We start from the raw sequence: 18,331 nt of genomic DNA on the forward strand, positions 1-18,331 counted from the left end.
GGGATGCTCCCTAGAAGTTCTGAAATCTAGGTACTCCTTTTCACTCCTAAAACCTTGGTAGGTGAGTGAGCCCTGTCATTTTTGGGGCAGCTCTGCGGGTATAGGTGAAGCTCCGGCAGGGAGGAGTGTGGCAGCATGCAGAGGGCTTGCCATGAAGGGTTAGAGATTGTTCTTGAGACAACAGCGTGAGGTGGAGTGGGGAAGTCATTTCAGGGTTCATCCATGCTTGGGGGCACCACAGCAGCAGTCCAGCCTTTCCAGAGTTTTCCTACAGTGTCCAGTGGTGATGTCAAGCGTTCTATTTATTGGACTTTGATTTTGCGGTTTCAAATAAACCAGCCTTCTGACTTTCTCTTAGGTGTGTGTGCAAATGATTACCTATCTTCCCCCCGCCATTTCTTAACATATTCAGGGAACCAGATGGACTGTTTCTTTTGGTGCAAAATAGCTGTTAAAAGACACAAAAGGGCAGTAAGACTAAGAACTTAGATCCAGATGGTTTAGGTAGACCTTAGTGCGTTATAGCAATATCTTTTATTATCTCAGATACTGGCAGGTGTGTATTTTCCTAGAGACTGATGTTCTTAAATATTGCTGCTAATTTGCTATCGCTAAATGCTCTTCCTTTCATTAAATGAGAACTGTAGAAACAAACGAAAACCAGATGAATTTTGAAATGTGAAAGTAGTGACTGAGACACAGTGTGGTCCTGGTTTTCAGGAAAGCTGAAGGGCCTGAAAACAGCCAAGTTAAATCAGTGTCTTTAACTTGGGCCTTTGCCGTAGGCTTCTCACACGGGAAGTCATTCGCTTAGAGAGTTTAAAGTCTGGAAAGATACTGTCTAGGGCTACGTGTGTGAGAAATGCCTTTCTGGCACTTCTCTTCGGGCAGAGCCTGTATGCTCCTGGTATCTGCTGATGTGGAACCTACCAAAGGAGCTGCCCTGTGCCGTGGACTTCCCGAATGCAAGCCCTTACAGCACGTGGATGAAGCTCTGCTCCACTGTAAAAGATGTCCAGTTGGGAAGAACAGGGGTTGGTTGGTTTTTGCAGGATGATTGTAAGCAAGTACTTGCTTACTTATCATTCCTTATGGGAACAAAAGGGAAATAACTTGCATGTATTCTGCTTCTGGAGTGTATTGGTCTGGAGAAGCCTCTGTGTTTGAGAAATATTTTGTTGGGGCATCTTGGGGTTTTGAGCAGAAAAATTGTGCTTGTGAAATAGTCTGGTAACGCTATTTGAATACGTAGCAGGAGAGAGTGTTATTATAATGTGACTCAGTCATGTTTCTTCTGTACACACGTGCTGGGGGTTAAGTTACTGTGTGATAAACTGATGTTTTGGTAGGGGACAAAAGCTCAAACACCCTTGTGACTGGTTTTCAGTACTGTATTCTTGTGTAGAATACTACAGTTCACCACTGTGTCAAGCCTTTCCCCCCTTCCCCCCCATTGTTTTTAGGTTGTTCAGGAAAGCTTAGTAGCTGTTAAATATAATTTTGGGTGTGCAATTCCCTAAAAATGTCTCTTATAAAACTGTAATTCTACTGTAGCTGGCGGTGCCATTTTTAAATATATGTTTGTCAAACTTAACTGTGGGGACATTTTTCAAGGAAAGATACTTGATGCCAAGCAGCAAAGTCCAGATAAATGGAGAAAAAAGCTGCAGTCTAATGCAAGGGGGAAAAAAAGAAAACCACCAAAAAAACCTTCAGAAAATGTGCATGGGCTTGTTTTAAAGAAGAATTTTCACTCCTTCCTCTGCAAAATAGTGAGAAGGACAAATTGAGGGTACTCATGAATGAAGCAGAACTTTGTGGTGCTGCATTTAAAATCTGACCTGACAAATTGAGGGTACTCATGAATGAAGCAGAACTTTGTGGTGCTGCATTTAAAATCTGACCTGACACCTTGCTTTAGTGCCTACGTTTCTCATTTCAGCAGTTCTGACTTGACGGGCCCGCCGCAGTGGTGACCCTTTCGCTTTCTACCTCCATACCGGATCCCAAAACGTGTCATGGGACGTGCGAGGCTTTCACTTGTGGACTGGGCTTGTTACCGCTGTCAGCACGTGGTATGCCAGCAGTGGCACCTTTTAGGAAAGGTGGTGCAGAAGGGATGCTGTAGGAGCCTCTGTGAGATACTGCCTTTGGCATGTAAGGACCTACTTCTGGAGCCAAACTTGTTAGTGGAAGAAAAGCTGTGGGGCAGCATTGGTGCAGAGAAGAGGCAGTGTCGTATTTGAAGAACTTGAGGGCTGGGACTTAATATGACAACATCCAGTTCAAGAAGGACAGGGAACTGCTGGTGAGGGTACAGCAGAGGACCACAAAGATGATTAGGGGCCTGGAGCATCTCTCTGATGAGGAAAGGCTGAGGGACTTGGGTCTTTTTAGTCTGGAGAAGAGAAGACTGAGGGGATCTGATCAACACCTGTAAATACTTAAAGGGTGGGTGTCAGGAGGAAGGGGCCAGTCTTTTTTCTGTGGTGCGCAGGGACAGGACAAGAGGTAATGGGCACAAACTTGAACAAAAGAAGTTCCATCTAAACATGAGGAGGAAATTCTTCACTTTGAGGGTGACAGAGCCCTGGAACAGGCTGCCCAGAGAGATGGTGGAGTCTCTGTCTCTGGAGACATTCAAAACCCCCCTGGACATGTTCCTTTGCAATCTGCTTTGGGTGGACCTGCTTTGGCAGGGAGGTTGGAGGAGGTGATCTCCAGAGGCCCCTTCCAACCCCATATCATTCTCTGATTCTGTGATGCTGAGAAATACAGATTTCTCTTTGGGAAATCTGCAGCCATAAAACTTTTGATTGCAGGCACGTCATTATGAGATGTTTAGCTGGTGGGGCCAGCCCCTCTTCCCTCTCTGTGGGTGGAAGAAGGTGGTGAACTTGTAAAGAAATTAAAAGGGCAAAGATTTACTGAGGCAGTTTTGGACAGAGGAATTCAGAGTCAGACCCAGCTGAGATAGGAGGGATGAGCTGTGCTGGAAATACTACCTTGGTGACAAGCCCTGTCACCCTATCACCCTGAGAGTGATAAACTCTGCAGGGATGTGTTTTTTTGTTTTGTTTTTTTTTCCCCCTTCACTTCCCTCCTTACAGCCAAATAAAAATATACTGTTTGTGCTTGTATGGCAAGTCAGCTACTGCTCACCTATCCCATGTCCGTGAGGGGTCTGAGCTGCAGCCCGTAATATGGGGGGTGTGCAGCCTAAGACCTCCGGGAGCTGGGTCGGAGGTCCCTGAAAGGAGGGACCTTTTCTGGAGAACGTGCCTGAAGAAATCACGGGAGCCATACTGGGTGCTGGGTTTAGTCTGAGCCTCTCTGTGTGTGTATCTGGGGGGGTTTCAGAGCCAACAGCCTGCATGGTGCGCAGCTTGGTGCCTTGCCTGTCTTCTCAGTCCTCCCCTTGGGGAGACCACCGATACCAGAGAAAGCAACAGTGCTGACATCTACTGGTTATTATTCTGCCGTTAATGTACTAGTAACACATGATGTCCTTTCTGAATGACAGACAAATGGTCCAGCGCCTTGGGACGCCACCAAACACACTGCAGAAGCTTCAGCTTCTCTTGTCCTTTCTGGTCTTCTCCGGTGGCATCTCCAGCTATAACGTGCTTTTCTCATTTCCCTCTTCTGAGTTAAGGCGATGATGCTGAATTCACTGTAGTTTGTGATATTTTCACGTCTGTGCACACGAGATCCTTGAACAACCAGGGTTTTCCAAGAATCTTAAAAATACTCGTTTCTTTGCCTACAAGGGTTGAAACCTTGAGAGAGAGAGAGAGAGTGTGTGTGTATATATATATTAATATATATCTCCATGTCTATGTCTGATTAGCCTCTTGAAATACCCAGTTAAACGAACTATAGAGATTGCTACTGACAAAAATCATCCCTGTGGATTTGGCCTACTTCCGTGCCAACTATTTAATACATCCGTACACGTCCTCGGTGTCAGGTGTGCTTCTCAAAAGACCCTTCAAAAGCAACATTCCAGTTCATGGTACTGGAGAGTTACCTTCTTGCAGAGGTCCTGAATACTTCCCCATGGCCATCGGCAGGAGAAAGTAAATTTATGTAAAGCCAGAGAGACTTATCAGGCCCGTGCGGATTTGATTTTGAGAATGATGTGGCACAGAAGATAGAGCTGAAGCTGTAGGAAAGCACAAGCTTTTAAAAAAAAAAAAAAAAAAAATTGGAAAAAAAAATAAATCCCAAACCAGTTGCATTCCTTCTAAATTAAAAGCAGCTGAAATGTAATTGAACTTGTGCTGTGATGCCACCTACGGGATTTCTGGGGGGAACACAACCCCGGCCAGTGTTTATATATTTTTAATTGTAGGGTTGAAGTTTTGTTTTAGAACCGCAAGAGCATGGTGTCTCCCTGAATCTGTCAAAAGAAATGTTTCCCACACTGTGCCTAGCTATTTCTGAATTTAATTCAAGGAAAGTCATGTTCCTTCTCAGAAATTTGGTATTACTGCCTCCAGCAAATGCAAATCTGAGCCAAACACCCCGTACAACTTCGGAACCGCTGAACTTTCAGCTCCTGTTACGTGGGTCCACGGAAGCATTTCTAAAAAGACCCTTGGCATTTGCTAGATCTGTCTTGTAAAAAAAAATAAATAATAAAATCATCAAAGTAATACAATCTATGAAAAATCTTCTGTGTTACTGAAGATATAACGGCAGTGATTTTGAACCTGTGAAAATGATACATGTTTTGGAGAGCAGAAGATTTCTGTATTAAAAGGTTAGTGTTTTGAAGCCATAAATAAAAACAAACCTTAAAAAATAAATGCGAAGCTTTAACACAAACAGTCCAAGGTGAACACGCTAAACTCCAGACAAACGATGTGGGTGTTACCTGCTCACAGCAGAGACACCGGGGGTTTGGCTGAGAGCCTTTCCCTGACCCGTGAATTTGAGGCAGGACCTTTCATTTGACAACGCAGGAACGGCCGTAATACATGAGGAAAAATACGTACCTTTGAGAAACGGGTAATAGGTGCATAATTACGCATGTATATACATGTATAATGTGTATAATTATAACGTGTATAACCCACTTGACTCTCTTCAACCACAGAGCTCTCGTCGTTAAACTGCGTCTTGAATTCCCCAAGCAATACACGATGCTCAAGCCACGAGGGGGCAGCTGGAATTTTAGCCTCTTTTATTCTGACAGGTGTATTCCGAGTGGACAAACTCAACCTTCTTGCTGAGTCAGTGTCATTTTCTTTTTCTAAGGTGTCAAGTACCTTCCTGGTGGATGCTGCGCGGCGCTGCGGAGTGGCTACAGGTGGGTTGGACGCACGAAGTAAAGCAGGTCAACGGTACCCGATATTTGCCAGGTGATTCGTGTCACTGTGATGGAATTGTGGATCTGGAATTGACTTGCAAAGAGAAAATACGGCATGAGTTAGAGCTTCAAATACTGGAAATAGTCACATTTTTAAAATGCAAGATAAGTGAGGAGACCAGCAAAATGCTTAGCAGATAGAGTGCTACTTTTCAGTTTCTCAGAGCTTTATTACGGGATGGTTGAGGTGGGAAGAGACCTCTTCAGATCATCTAATCCGACCCCTGCTCAAAGCGGGGCCACCAAGAGCCCAGGGCTGTGTCCATTCCTGTGTTGAATGTCTTCAAGGGTGGAAGATACAGTCAGCCTCTCTGGGCAGCCTGTGCCAGTGTTTGACCAATCTCACAGTAAAAGTGTTTCCTTCTGTTCAGGTGGAGTTTGAGGTTTCTTATTTGTGCCCACGGCCTCTCTTCCTGTCAGCAGGCTCTGCTGAGGTGCCCTGGGCTCCCACTTCTCCATTCCCTCCTGTCAAGTATTCAGACACGCTGAAGGGATGTCCCAAGGAGGAGTAAGTCTTTCCTGCTATGGACCTCCCTTCTGGTCTCAGGCACGTGGGATTCCTGAAGCCTGGTCTTACCAGTGAAGTCTGGGGTGAGGGTGGCCTCGGCCTCGTCTGCAGACAAGAGACAAGTTCTCTAGACTTGGTCTAGAGAACAAGTCATATGAGGAGAGGCTGAAGGAACTGGGCATGTTTAGTTTGGAGAAGAGGAGGCTGAGGGGGGACCTCATTGCCCTCTACAACTACCTGAAAGGAGGTTGCAGAGAGGTGGGTGTTGGCCTCTTCTCCCAAGTGAATAATGACAGGACCAGAGGAAGTGATTGAAGTTGCGGCGGGGGAGGTTTAAATTAGATATTAGGAAGAATTTACTGAGAGGGTGGTCAGGCACTGGAACAGCCTGCCCAGGGAGGTGGTGGAGTCGCCATCCCTGGAGGTATTTAAGAAACGTGTAGACATGGCATGCTCTAGTGCCCGAGATTGTTGGGTTGGGTGTTTTGTTTTGTGTTTGGTGTTGTGTTGGTGTGTGGGTTTTTTGTTTGTTTGTTTTTTGGTTTTGGTGGTGGTGGTTTTTTTTTTTTGTATATGGTTGGACTGGATGATCTCAAAGGTCCCTTCCAACCGTGAAGATTCTGTGATTGTCTGTGTCCTGCGTCACCAGCCTCTCCCTGCTGCATTTAGCAGAGGGGCCACATTTTCCCCAGTCTTCCCTTTACTCTTTATGTACTTGTTGAAACCTTTTTGGTTGCCCTTCACATCCTTTGAACGTGTCCTTGGAAAAGTGACATCTGTCAATAATAATGTGAGTCTATTGCAGGACGCAGTAAAACGTTACCAAACAGCAGGGAGCACGTGCCAAACCAGCAGCTGCACGTGCATTTACTAAGGATAAATGTTCCTGCTGTGGGCTGGTCTGAAGCATCTCCTCTGCCGCTAAAAATCAGAGTGTCCTGGGAGGACGCAGTTGCTCCATGCATCCTCATCTTCATCTGGATCCATTCATGGCTGATGTACAACAGGAAACTCAGGTGAGCTATTCAGTTTTGGAAATTTTTATCATGGCGTTGAGAACAAGTACTGAATAATTAGCTCATGTCCAGAGTTTGTTCCGGTGGTGTTAACTCAGCCTGCTTGCTAATGTGGGTATTTTCGATTTTATTTTGTTCATTTTTTAAGTGCGAGTGGGAGCGTGCTGCTTCGAACCGCCTAACAGAAAATGAATACGGGGTGGAAGGGTCACAGTCACGGTGACATTTTGCGCTTCAAGCAGCGCTTCTGTAAGGCACAGATCCTGGATGCAATAACAACGAAGCGAAAAGTTCAAAGAGAACTTCTGAGTCTCTGGCCTTTGCCCACACCCATGTTGTTTGCCTCTGAAGCTTTTACACACTTGCCAAGAGAAACTTCTCTCCGTGAATGTGACGGATGCGTATTACCAGATTGTAATCAGGCCCTTGCGTGTTTTTGAGCATGCGTAAACCTGGCTAAAAATCACTGTAAGAATAATGAAATGTCTCCTGGTTACGTGGAGTTACCCCATGCCCTGTTCCTGAGGTCAGCGAGAGCAGCTCTCCTCTGACCAGACAGGCATTCTTTCTAACCTGGGTAAGTCCAGTCTTTCTTACCCTACAACGCCTATTTAAAATGCACCAGATGACTCATCCAGAAAATGAGGCTCTCCTTATTTCTCTCCGTGGGCAATGTAGGAACCATAGGTGGCTAGTTCAGCCGCCGACCTCTGCGGTTTGAATACAGTAGGTGGGTTAATCCAGCTTCAGGGCTAGTAGTTGCTACTGTTGAGCAGTGCTACCAGAAAGCATTTGTTGATTAAAAAGAGAATTTCACTGCCGAGTCTCAGGAGTTGGATTGTATGAAATAATTAATTTAATTTGAAGTTACAGCGGCAAGGGCAGCCTGGGCTGGGCACCTCCAAAGAGAGAGACCATGAACAAAGAAATCCTGGGGTGATTATTTGCCCCTCACATTTGCCCCTCATGCACTCTTCATGTGTTGTCCATGTGTCTTTTAGTCCAGTGGTGACTTTTGGTCTGGGGTCTTGTAACACCTTACTGGATTCTTTTTTCTGCGTCTGGGCAGGCGGGCTCTTACCTTGTTGATTTGCAGTTTCAGCCGAGGGTTGGAGTCTCCTTATCCTCCGGTTTACATTCCTTGTGCACCCGCACTTACTGGCAGAACGTGGAGAACTGAAGAGTCCCAGTCTTGGGAGAAACAGTACCAAAACATCAGTGTGATAGAAACATCTTCCCCATACTAAAAGATTAAAAGCAGCACTGAACCAGCTGCTAGGAAAATTACTAAGAAAAACAGGTCTATCGTGGCTACAGGCTTTCACAAATCTAGCTACTCCTGCTAAGTAAAACTAAGCAAACAGCACAAATCAAACCATATTATGATCCTTAGTAATCTATTCTAACTAAAACTTAGTATTTATGCTAAACAACTAATATCCCTCAACACCTGAGCTTGCTGGTGGTGGTGCATCCCCATTACATCACATATGGATGGGGATTTCTCTTTTCTGTTAGCCTTTGTAATAAGCATTTGTATATGGTTTCATAGGATCATAGAATTGTCTAGGTTGGAAGGGACCTTTAAGATCATCTAGTCCAACCATCAACCTAACTCTGATTAAAACCCATCACTAAGCTCTATGTCAACCCGTCTTTTAAATACCTCCAGGGATGGTGCCTCAGCCACTTCCCTGGGCAGCCCACTCCGATGCTTAATCACCCTTTCAGTGTAGAAATTTTTCCTAATATCCTTCCTTAACCTCCCCTGGCGCAACTTGAGGCCGTTTCCTCTTGTGCCATCACCTGTGACTTGGGAGAAGAGACCGACCCCCCCTGGCTACACCCTCCTTTCAGGGAGTTGTAGAGAGCGAGAAGGTCTCCCCTCAGCCTCCTTTTCTCCAGGCTGAACACCCCCAGCTCCCTCAGCCTCTCCTCATAAGACTTGTTCTCCAGACCCCTCACCAGCTTCGTTGCCCTTCTCCGGACCCGCTCCAGCCCCTCAATGTCTTTTTTGTGGTAAGGGGCCCAGTTTCACGCCGCTGACTCTTTCTGCCTGTACAGTTTCTCCTGTTGCAACCTTCTAAAGCTAGAAAGGCAATATTTCATAATTAACACATTTCGTGGTATGATTGGAGACCATAATTTCACTGACTTTGACCAAAGAGCTGAACGTGGGTGACATTCTGGTCGGGGTGTCTAGGCAGGGTCACAGCTCTATGTGCCCTGTTAATACCGTGGTGGTCATTAGCTGTAAAATAATGAGGGCAAACCTCGTACTGCGCAGAAGAGGTGGGTATCTGTTACTGTGGTACTACGTTTTAAGTATTTAAATACTTAAATACTCAGGAATTGCTAGCTGCGTTGAGATCCACACTGGAAGTCAGCTAACTGAATTCCTCCTTCTTTTTTTTTTTTTTTTTTTTTTTTTTTTTTAATTATAAGCAGGGGAAGTTTACATCTGGCCTCAGAATTCGAACGGAAAGTTGTGAAACCACAACAGTTGTTTTGTTTGGAGAAAAAAACCAACCACAACCCTAACTAAAACCTCCGGACTTGGAAAACTTAGTTTGTGACTTGCAACGTGGGATTCATCAGGAGAATATGCCGAGCCACGCAGCCACGGATGCGCTAGTGATGCCGACGCGCGAGCTCACGTTGCAGCTTGGAGGTAAGAGGGGTATTTTACATTCAGTTAAACATTCTGCAGTTTTCAAATTAGTTGAATGGGACGCAAGAAAAGAGCTGCTGTGGAAATAAAACATTTCTCCACCCGCTGCCGTGCACCCAATGAGAAAGGTAGCGCTCACCCATGCCAGAGGCAGAGGGGGATGTCCATTATTTGTGCTGTAACGTCAAGCAACTCACGTAAGACAAAGTAATGGAGTGCGCACAGTTGCGTTGTCATCAGAGGAGTGCACTCTGCCCGAGAGGAGATCAAAACCTTATTTCTGTTTTTAAAGAACGGGTTTTTCTAAATTGCCACAAAAACCACGTAGCCAAAGTTTGTTTGGAATTTTTAAGTGCTGTGTAATCACAGACTCACAGAATGATACGGGGTTGGAAGGGACCTCCGGAGATCATCTTGTCCAACCCCGGTGCCAAAGAGGTCCACCCAGAGCAGGTCACACAGGAAGGTGTCCAGGTGGGTTTTGAACGTCTCCAGAGATGGAGACTCCACCACCTCTCTGGGCAGCCTGTGCCAGGGCTCTGCCACCCTCAAAGTGAAGAAGTTCCTCCTCATGTTTAGATGGAACTTCATATATTCAAGTTTGTGCCCATTTTCTCTTGTCCTGTAAGAAATGTTCATTTGTAATGACAGTTAAATGTTCAAGTCAGAGTCATTGCAACTAATAGAAAAAAAAACCAAAAGTAACCTGGAAATGATGGTGGGGAGCTATGTCATGTTAGAAATTGTGGAAAGATTCCAAGAATATGGAAAAAGAGATATCCATCTATTTTCATATTCTTAAAATGACTGTACCGAACTCTGTGAGCAGCTCTCTAAACTTTTCCAGTGCCCCTAGTCTTCCCTGTGCTGCAACAAAGCACACAGCAACAAGGAGGAGCATGTAATTTAATTAATTAGTTGCATGTAATTTAATTTTACATAGTGCCTTATGTTAACCGTAAGCTGAAGAAATAATCAGCAATTCCAAATAACATTTTTCTTTTGGGGCGTACAAACAACAAAAAACCCTAGAAAATTCAGTTATAAAAGCTTTCTAAATGCCAGCTTATGGTTTTGTGACCTTGAGCCTTTCAGAAAATGAAGTTTCAATCAAATGGGATTTATGAAAACAGGGAATCTAAACCTACTGGTTTTCCATTGCACAGAGAAGGCTGCATCTGATAATTTTTTTTTTAATATATTATTCTATCCAACACTTGAGTTACGTGACCAGACAGTGACAATTTCCATGCTGAGAGCTGCAGAGGGTGCTACTATGGATAAAACCCACGCAGCAGAGCTCTGGAATTGAGGAGCCGTGTTGTCTTAGACCGTAGTAGCAGCAGCCAGAGATCAAAGACACACATCCTCTCCATATCGCTTGGGAAAATTAAAATCACAGAATCACATGGGGTTGGAAGGGACCTCTAGAGATCATCAAGTCCCACCCCCCTGCCAAAGCAGGTCCACCCAGAGCAGGTTGCACAGGAACGTGTCCAGGCGGGTTTTGAATGTCTCCAGAGAAGGAGACTCCACCACCTCTCTGGGCAGCCTCTTCCAGGGCTCTGCCACCCTCAAAATGAAGAAGTTCCTCCTCATGTTTAGATGGAACTTCTTGTGTTCAAGTTTGTGCCTGTTCCCTCTTGTCCTGTCCCTGGGCACCACTGAAAAAAGACCGGCCCCATCCTCTTGACACCCTCCCTTTAAGTATTTATAGGCGTTGATCAGATGCCCCCTCAGTCTTCTCTTCTCCAGACTAAAAAGACCCAAGTCCCTCAGCCTTTCCTCGTGAGAGAGATGCTCCAGGCCCCTCATCATCTTTGTAGCCCTAAATGTAAGTAAAATGTAAGTTACTTTGTCTTCGTGTGCGTGTGTTTTTGCATTTCTCACATCTTCTTTGACTCATCTTTGGGTCTTGAGTGAGCTCCAGGCACATGGTTAAGTCCAGCATTAGAGGTCTGAGCAGCACCTACGAGAACACCAGGAAAAGCCATGAGCTGCTGATCCAGAGTTTACTTTGCCACTTCCAATCTGATTAAAAAAAGCAAAATGCACAGCCTAACAGATTTAGCACACGCCCAGAGAAACATGTGTTTGTGACAACATTTGTTTTCCGGCATAAAAACCCCATCCAGGCTGCCCAGTGGGTCCGGTATTCCGGCCAAGTGGGGAGCGTGCGGTCAGGTGCTGGTCGGGATGATCCGGGTGAGGTCAGTGCCGGGATGAGCTGGCAGCGCACGCAGCCATGGCTAATGACAGCACAGCCACAGCTCAGCTTCTGCAAGCCATTAATGGCTGTAGATACTGAAACTCGCTTTCTCCTGCCAGAGGAACGGAACTTCTGCTGCTGGTCGGCGGTGGATAACCTCGATGACTAACTCGGGAGCCGCTCCTAGTGCCCTGACCAGGAGGAACCAGGGTGTTGCTCAACCAGAGGAAAATCAACCGCTGCCGATGGGGGTGCATTTTGGAATGCAACAATCCACAGACATCCTTCTAACCTTTTCGCACGCGTATAGCCGGGCAGGGCTGTGTATGAATTATACAACATCAGACAGTTTCGTCCTGCGTCTTTGATTGCTGCTTGCGCTTGAAATCCAAAGGTAAAAGTATTAACTCCCAGAATTTGGATTCTTTGCTAAAACGAATCACTAAATTCTCCCCAGTGGCCAAATGTGCTCTTCCTGAAGAGGCCGATGCAGACCCTGACACGGGGCGCTGTGAGATAAATACATTTATACACATATATGGGTATATTTGTGTGTATATATGTGCGTGCATGTATATATGTGCATGTGAATATATCCTTATATATATTTACTAACGTTACTCCTGCTGCTGCAGTTCAAAAATTGATTAAGAAGTAAATTTATACACCAGACAGTACCCGTCCGCTCATTCCGCTGTCACCGAGTTGAAGAGCAGGCTTCCATTTGAAACCACACCACGCCAGCACTGGTGAGAAGGCTCTGCAAAGAACCCCTCTGGTGCTGCTGTACATCCTAACCTGCTAATTAAATAAATTAATCCTCTAGGATGGATCAGAAGTGCTTTAGAGGAATGCTGGTTTAGGAGGAGAATCGGAACTGAAGAAACCAGATGGAAAGCCTTGGGATGTATCGCAGCTGATGCACGAAGAAGTAAACGGAGACAACTTGCCAGATACGACAAAAAGCGTTTGCCAAAACACAAGGGTGGCTCTTTACAGCGAGAATCTATGGGATCGTTAGGTACCGCCAGAGCTACAGAACCATCAACACCCTTTGGCTCAGGTTACTCTCCTCACGGGACCTGGCCAAACGAAGCAGAAACGGGCTTTGAGGTAAGCAAATCAGAGACTGCTTTCGGGGAAGAACAGATTTATTCTGTTTTAGGAATGGGCTGAGATCTCATTAACAGGTACCTGTTAATCAAACCGATTGGAAAGTCATTTATAGGTTCATAGATGTGTTATATATACCTATATATGATAATCATAACTGTGTGCTCTTACATATACGTTGAAGAGCACAGTTCTGATCATTTAAGGAAAATTTCACAGTTAACAACCTTTCTTTATATAACTCACGATGAGGTTATGATGAGGTATTTCATGAGTTCTTGCATCCTCAGGAAAGGCTATCCTTTAATTTTTTCTTCTCTTTTATGTCCTAGGAATCGTAAGGAAAACCCCACCCTTTTACAGGAGCTTTACCTGTTTCAACATTCGACTGTTGCCCGTCGGGTAAGTCTCCTTCAAAGTGTCTAGAATGAATGTTTTTGAGCGTAGCTTTGCTCTTTTTGAAGAATGCAGAATGGAGGGGGCCTCGAGTGCCCGGGATTGCGTGGCAGCGATGTGCTAAAACTAGATGTACTTAAAATACACGGGTCTCTCTCTAAATAACAGTAGCCGTTAGTTTGAGAATAATGGACTAATGTAAAGGTTTGGTTGTTTTTCCCTTCCTTGTAGAAGCTAAAGAACTTATTGATCATAAAAGCTGTTGCTAGGTTATGCTTGCAGAAGTCTATTTTATCGTTCATTATTTAAATAAAACCTGTATCAGTGCAAGGCAATGAAAGGCTGAGGGACTTGGGTCTTTTTAGTCTGGAGAAGAGAAGGCTGAGGGAGGATCTGGTAACGGGCACAAACTTGAACGTAAGAAGTTCCATCTAAACATGAGGAGGAACTTCTTTCCTTTGAGGGTGGCAGAGCCCTGGAAGAGGCTGCCCAGAGAGGTGGTGGAGTCTCCTTCTCTGGAGACATTCAAAACCCCCCTGGGCACGTTCCTGTGTGACCTGCTGTGGGTGGACCTGCTTTGGCAGGGGGGTTGGACTAGATGATCTCCAGAGGTCCCTTCCAACCCCGTATCATTCTGTGATTCTGTGAAGTATTTAAAGATATTCTAAAGGCTCTAATGTGTATATTGTGAAAAAGGCAGTCTGAAGAGGGAAATGGTCCCAGGGCTTCCTAGAAATAGTGGTTGCGTTGAAAAGTGTTGAAATATACTTTGTTATGCATGAAAGGAAGACCTGGAAAAGTGTCATAAAACTCAGTAAGGATGAATAAATAACACTTCACCTTTCAGTCAGGATACGTACACGCGAATCTCCACCTTATGACACTGGGTAAAGTAGCACAAAAGTAGAGCATGAAAGAAGAGCGGGGCTATGATGTGACACTGGGCTTCTAAGTGTGAGGGTGATGAGCAACCTGGTCTGGTGGGAGGTGTCCCTGCCCGTGGCAGGGGGGGCTGGAACTCGATGATCTTTAAGGTCCCTTCCAACCCCAACCGTTCCATGATTCTGTGATACTGTAAGTGCCGATTTCACGCCCTCTCACACAACTGTTACCTTCAGAGATCCCGGCTCCTGCTGGACTCAAAACTCATCAAGAAGCATGAGCCTGGAATCCCTCGCTCTCGTTGGCTCAGGTTATTTTCCCCCGTGGTCGATCCATTGCTGGGGGTGTGCAAACAGGCATGGCTGCCCCTTCTGCTGGGAAGGGCCAAACTAAACAAACCGAAGCATCTCTCCCCAGCCAGTTCCTGACCTTAACTCTGCTTTTAAGCAGACACGAAAGTAATGTTTTGTGAATGTTTCAGCTGAGTCCTGTTATAAAAGCAACAAAGAGGCTTGTGCTGCTTTGAAGTGCCCTCGTGCTGTCTCCGTTCCTTCTTAAGCCAACCCAGATTGCCACACAGAGGGGGGGGGGGGGCAGATCGTTAGCACTTCTGTGGAAAACTCATCTGAAACCTGTATTAAATTTGTCCCCATTAGGTACAAATTTCGTAACTTTCCGGTAAAACTGGGCTTTTACTTTCCAGTAAAAAAGTAAAAACTTTTTTACTTTCCAGTAAAAACTGGTTTCTTCCGTGTTTTCTCCTGGTTCATTTGAATTCTAAACCGTTAAGTAAATAGTTTCTTCATTCCTCTGAAGTAGTCGGGAGATCTTGAGAAAACCTAGAAAATACTGAAGGACTTTTGTTCATCCAGGAAAAGGAACCTCAGCCCCGTACACTTTGGATGCTGGACTTAACGATCAAGAATTTAGAATGATACAAAATCTCATTGGTTCTGCACACATTTAGATACCAGTCAAAACCTTCCCTCTTTTTCTAGCAAGTGCTGGACGCTCCCACGTGAATTTAAAAATCTCTGGGCTTAAATTCTGCCTTTTCCAGATGACAATATTGAGGCGGCTTTTTTGGTATTGTCTTTCATTGAAGAAAATATATACTGATATTTATTTTTTTTAGAGCTGTGAATATTCTGTTCCACAAAAGTGTATTTTTAAACTCTAACTTATTTTTCCAGTATGGCATGTATATATGTATTTTCTTAAGGCATTTAAAATTCCTTTCATTTTAGCAGTCATGGGATTGCTCCAGCTAAATGCTAAGCAAGCTAACAGGCTGCATGTTGAAGAGAAACTTGCTAACGAGTTGGAAAAATTAAGGAATTCAGTAGACCAGCTGAATTGCTTGCAGTTTCTGGTGAGATCATCCAAGGCCATTTCAGCTCAAAAAGAACTTTTCAAATCCATCCAAGTTTCTAAAGAATCTATAGAAGAAATTCCAGAAACAGATGGATTATCAAGGTATCCGACAAGTTCTTTGTGTCCAGACTGTGATGATTGTGTGCGTGAGTCTTCCTGGCGTTATTTGTAGTGACAGGATGAGGTTTTTAAAGGGTTTTAAACTGAAAGAGGGGAGATTTAGATTAGATCTCAGGAAGAAATTCTTTCCTGTGAGGGTGGTGAAGCACTGGAACAGGTTGCAGAGAAGCTGTGGATGCCCCATCCCTGGAGGTGTTCAAGGCCAGGCTGGATGGGGCTTTGAGCAACCTGGTCTGGTGGGAGGTGTCCCTGCCCATGGCAGGGGACGTCAACATTCTTCCATAGTTTATGCTGTGAGTGTCAGACGATTAGCTTACACGCGTGTGACACAGATTTGGTAAATGCCCCCTTGAAATGTAGTTTATTTGGAAACACTAAACTGTGTGAGTCACCGATGGACGTAACCACAGTTAATTTTAAGTGTTGATTTGAGAGAGAAAGAAAATAGAGAATATATAGAGAGAAAATATATACTGTATTGCAGAATTCTATATATAATTACATGCATTTGTATACAAGGACACACGACAAAGTGTTTTATTAAAATAAAAAGCTTTAATACTTTTGCATTTAGAAGATTTAGCAGAAAATAATTGCTACAAACATGCTACAACAACATACATGTTGAAAAAGTTTTCAGTGCTTTCTTTCAAAGTTCAGCATTTTGGCAAAAATAAGTTTTTCTTTATATACTTCCAAAGTTGGCTATCATAATACTGATATAAAATACTTCATGTAGACTAAGGTCAGGTGCATAAAATACAATAAGTAATAAAACATACTGTTTGTATAAACATTTTAAAGTATAAATTTCATTAGATAACATGCAAATACTGCAATATTTTAAATGGCACTTAAATACAGATACTGAGATTCTTTATACTTTTGCATCCAATATGAGATTCTGAAATGTACAAAACTATAAAAAGAACATATTTCTTCACTGAAGTCAGGTACTAGGATAGAGCTTGATTGTCATTTTACAAGCACTGAGCCCCATGTCCTGCGAATCTTCACTAGTCCGAGTAAAGACGTCTACTGAAATAGGCCCAGGGCTAGTTAGTTTTCTTCATAATAAAATATGAAAGCATATTTACACGAGAATAAACTCTTAAATTTTTGGTAAGGTAATTAAGTAGCAGCAATTTTTTTTTCTTCCAAAAATGATGTTTAAAATATGTGCATGCTTTTTGTTGTCACTGATATGCATCTGAATAATATAAAATTAACATTCTTCAATAAACTCAAACCACCATTCTGTTCATTGCTGAAAAAAAACCTCTATAAGATCCCTTCTTGCAAAAATTATAGATACATAACATTAGAACCTTACGGAGTATTTTTTATGTTTCCAAGATCAATGGAAAACCATCTAATTGTTCTGAAACAGTCATCTGACTAGTAAGGAATAAAAGAATCGTCATTTCACATTATTCCAAATACTTCTAGTACTTCATTGAAAAATATTAGTTCATCTGATCTTCTGTAGTTTGTGTTTTCTGGTTCAGTGAGCAACAATTCTGAATGTCCTTCACAATATAAAACACCTCAATACTTAACGCATATTTTCTAAGCAGTTTATATATAATATATTAATCCTGACAAGGTGAATAAAAGGCTTACGAAGAGGGAGTGCAGAACAGGCACCACTTTAACAGAAGGAGAAGAAATGCTAAAAGAAACTTGTACTTGAGATGCAATTAGAGCTGACAGCGGGACGTGGGATGCTAACGTTGGACTGTCTGAATTTATCAGTGACTCTATCTTTTCTGCTTCTTTATTGCAGGCTTCAATCTAAGGAAAAGAAAAAAAAAAAAGAGGAAGTTATTATTTCTCTTCTTGCCATGCCAATGCGAAAACGGTGCTAGATAGCAAAATCCAGGAAAGAAAAAATCTCAGTTATTCCCATCAGCACGTAAGATTTATATCATTTTTTGGAGTATTTCTTAGAAAACATACGGGAGCTCTTCTCATAGATTTTGGTACTATGAGAACTAGTGTGGAAGCGCCAAGCAGTAGCAAAAGGGAAGGAAGGAAGCTCCACACAAGTTATTGTGGGTGATGTGTTTTGAATGTTGATGCCAAAAAGCTCACAGTAAATTATAACTAAAGTAAGTACCTCTAAAACTGAGGACTTCCTTCCTGATCGACCAAGATCCTGCCTCGAAGGCTGCAGCAGTGAAAAAAATCAGAATTTTCTCCTTATTGGGCTTTTTCTTCTAAATCAGGGAAAACTGATTTATTTTATGGGAAGGGAAGAGAAGAACGGAAGCAATAGGAAAACCTGAGAAAACTGAGGGTTTTCCATTCCCCTGCTGACGTGATGATAATTATGAATTTATGTTAGAAAAATCCATTTTTTCCACTTTACTTTCTACTGCAACCCAGGAATCAATTTAGTGCTAAGTCTCCTTTGACAGCTTTGGAAGCTGCCTCTGGTGAAGTTTTAACTTGACAAACTCTGTATCTGGATGCCCAAAGCTTGAAAAGTTGAGGAACTTTAGGTCAGCAAGGGGTGTCACCAGCGCGATGAGCAGCTCCTCCCCGGTTTCAGGTGGCTTCTCCTGGGGAGAGGAGGACTCTCTGAAATCAGAGTCTGCTGCAGATGGAGTGAGAGCTGACCAGGTCGGCGAGGCTCAACACCTTGTTTCCTAAGCCCTGGTAACAT

The 18,331-nt window shown here is 43.7% G+C and overlaps 1 protein-coding gene and 1 long non-coding RNA gene across 3 annotated transcripts in view; one reads left to right on the forward strand and one right to left on the reverse strand.

The window, feature by feature from the left end:
• The first annotated feature begins 6,686 nt into the window (after nucleotides 1–6,686).
• LOC141463698 (uncharacterized) lies at nucleotides 6,687–17,463 on the forward strand. The gene is made up of 8 exons (XR_012463241.1): nucleotides 6,687–6,898; nucleotides 9,344–9,569; nucleotides 11,325–11,403; nucleotides 11,898–12,172; nucleotides 12,605–12,891; nucleotides 13,224–13,293; nucleotides 15,417–15,645; nucleotides 17,450–17,463. It is a non-coding gene; the product is annotated as an uncharacterized lncRNA (long non-coding RNA).
• The window catches only part of RECK (reversion inducing cysteine rich protein with kazal motifs), a 62,580-nt gene continuing 60,454 nt past the window's right edge, over nucleotides 16,206–18,331 (reverse strand). Inside the window, exon 21 of one of the 2 annotated variants that reach the window (XM_074146253.1) lies at nucleotides 16,206–17,457. In XM_074146253.1, coding sequence (XP_074002354.1) covers nucleotides 17,242–17,457 — 216 coding nt within the window. In that variant the 3' untranslated portion in view covers nucleotides 16,206–17,241. The remainder of the gene's footprint in view (nucleotides 17,458–18,331) is intronic. The other variant, XM_074146251.1, reaches the window with a different exon arrangement.

Source organism: Numenius arquata, chromosome 4 (genome assembly GCF_964106895.1).
Source record: "Numenius arquata chromosome 4, bNumArq3.hap1.1, whole genome shotgun sequence".
NCBI lineage: Eukaryota > Metazoa > Chordata > Aves > Charadriiformes > Scolopacidae > Numenius > Numenius arquata.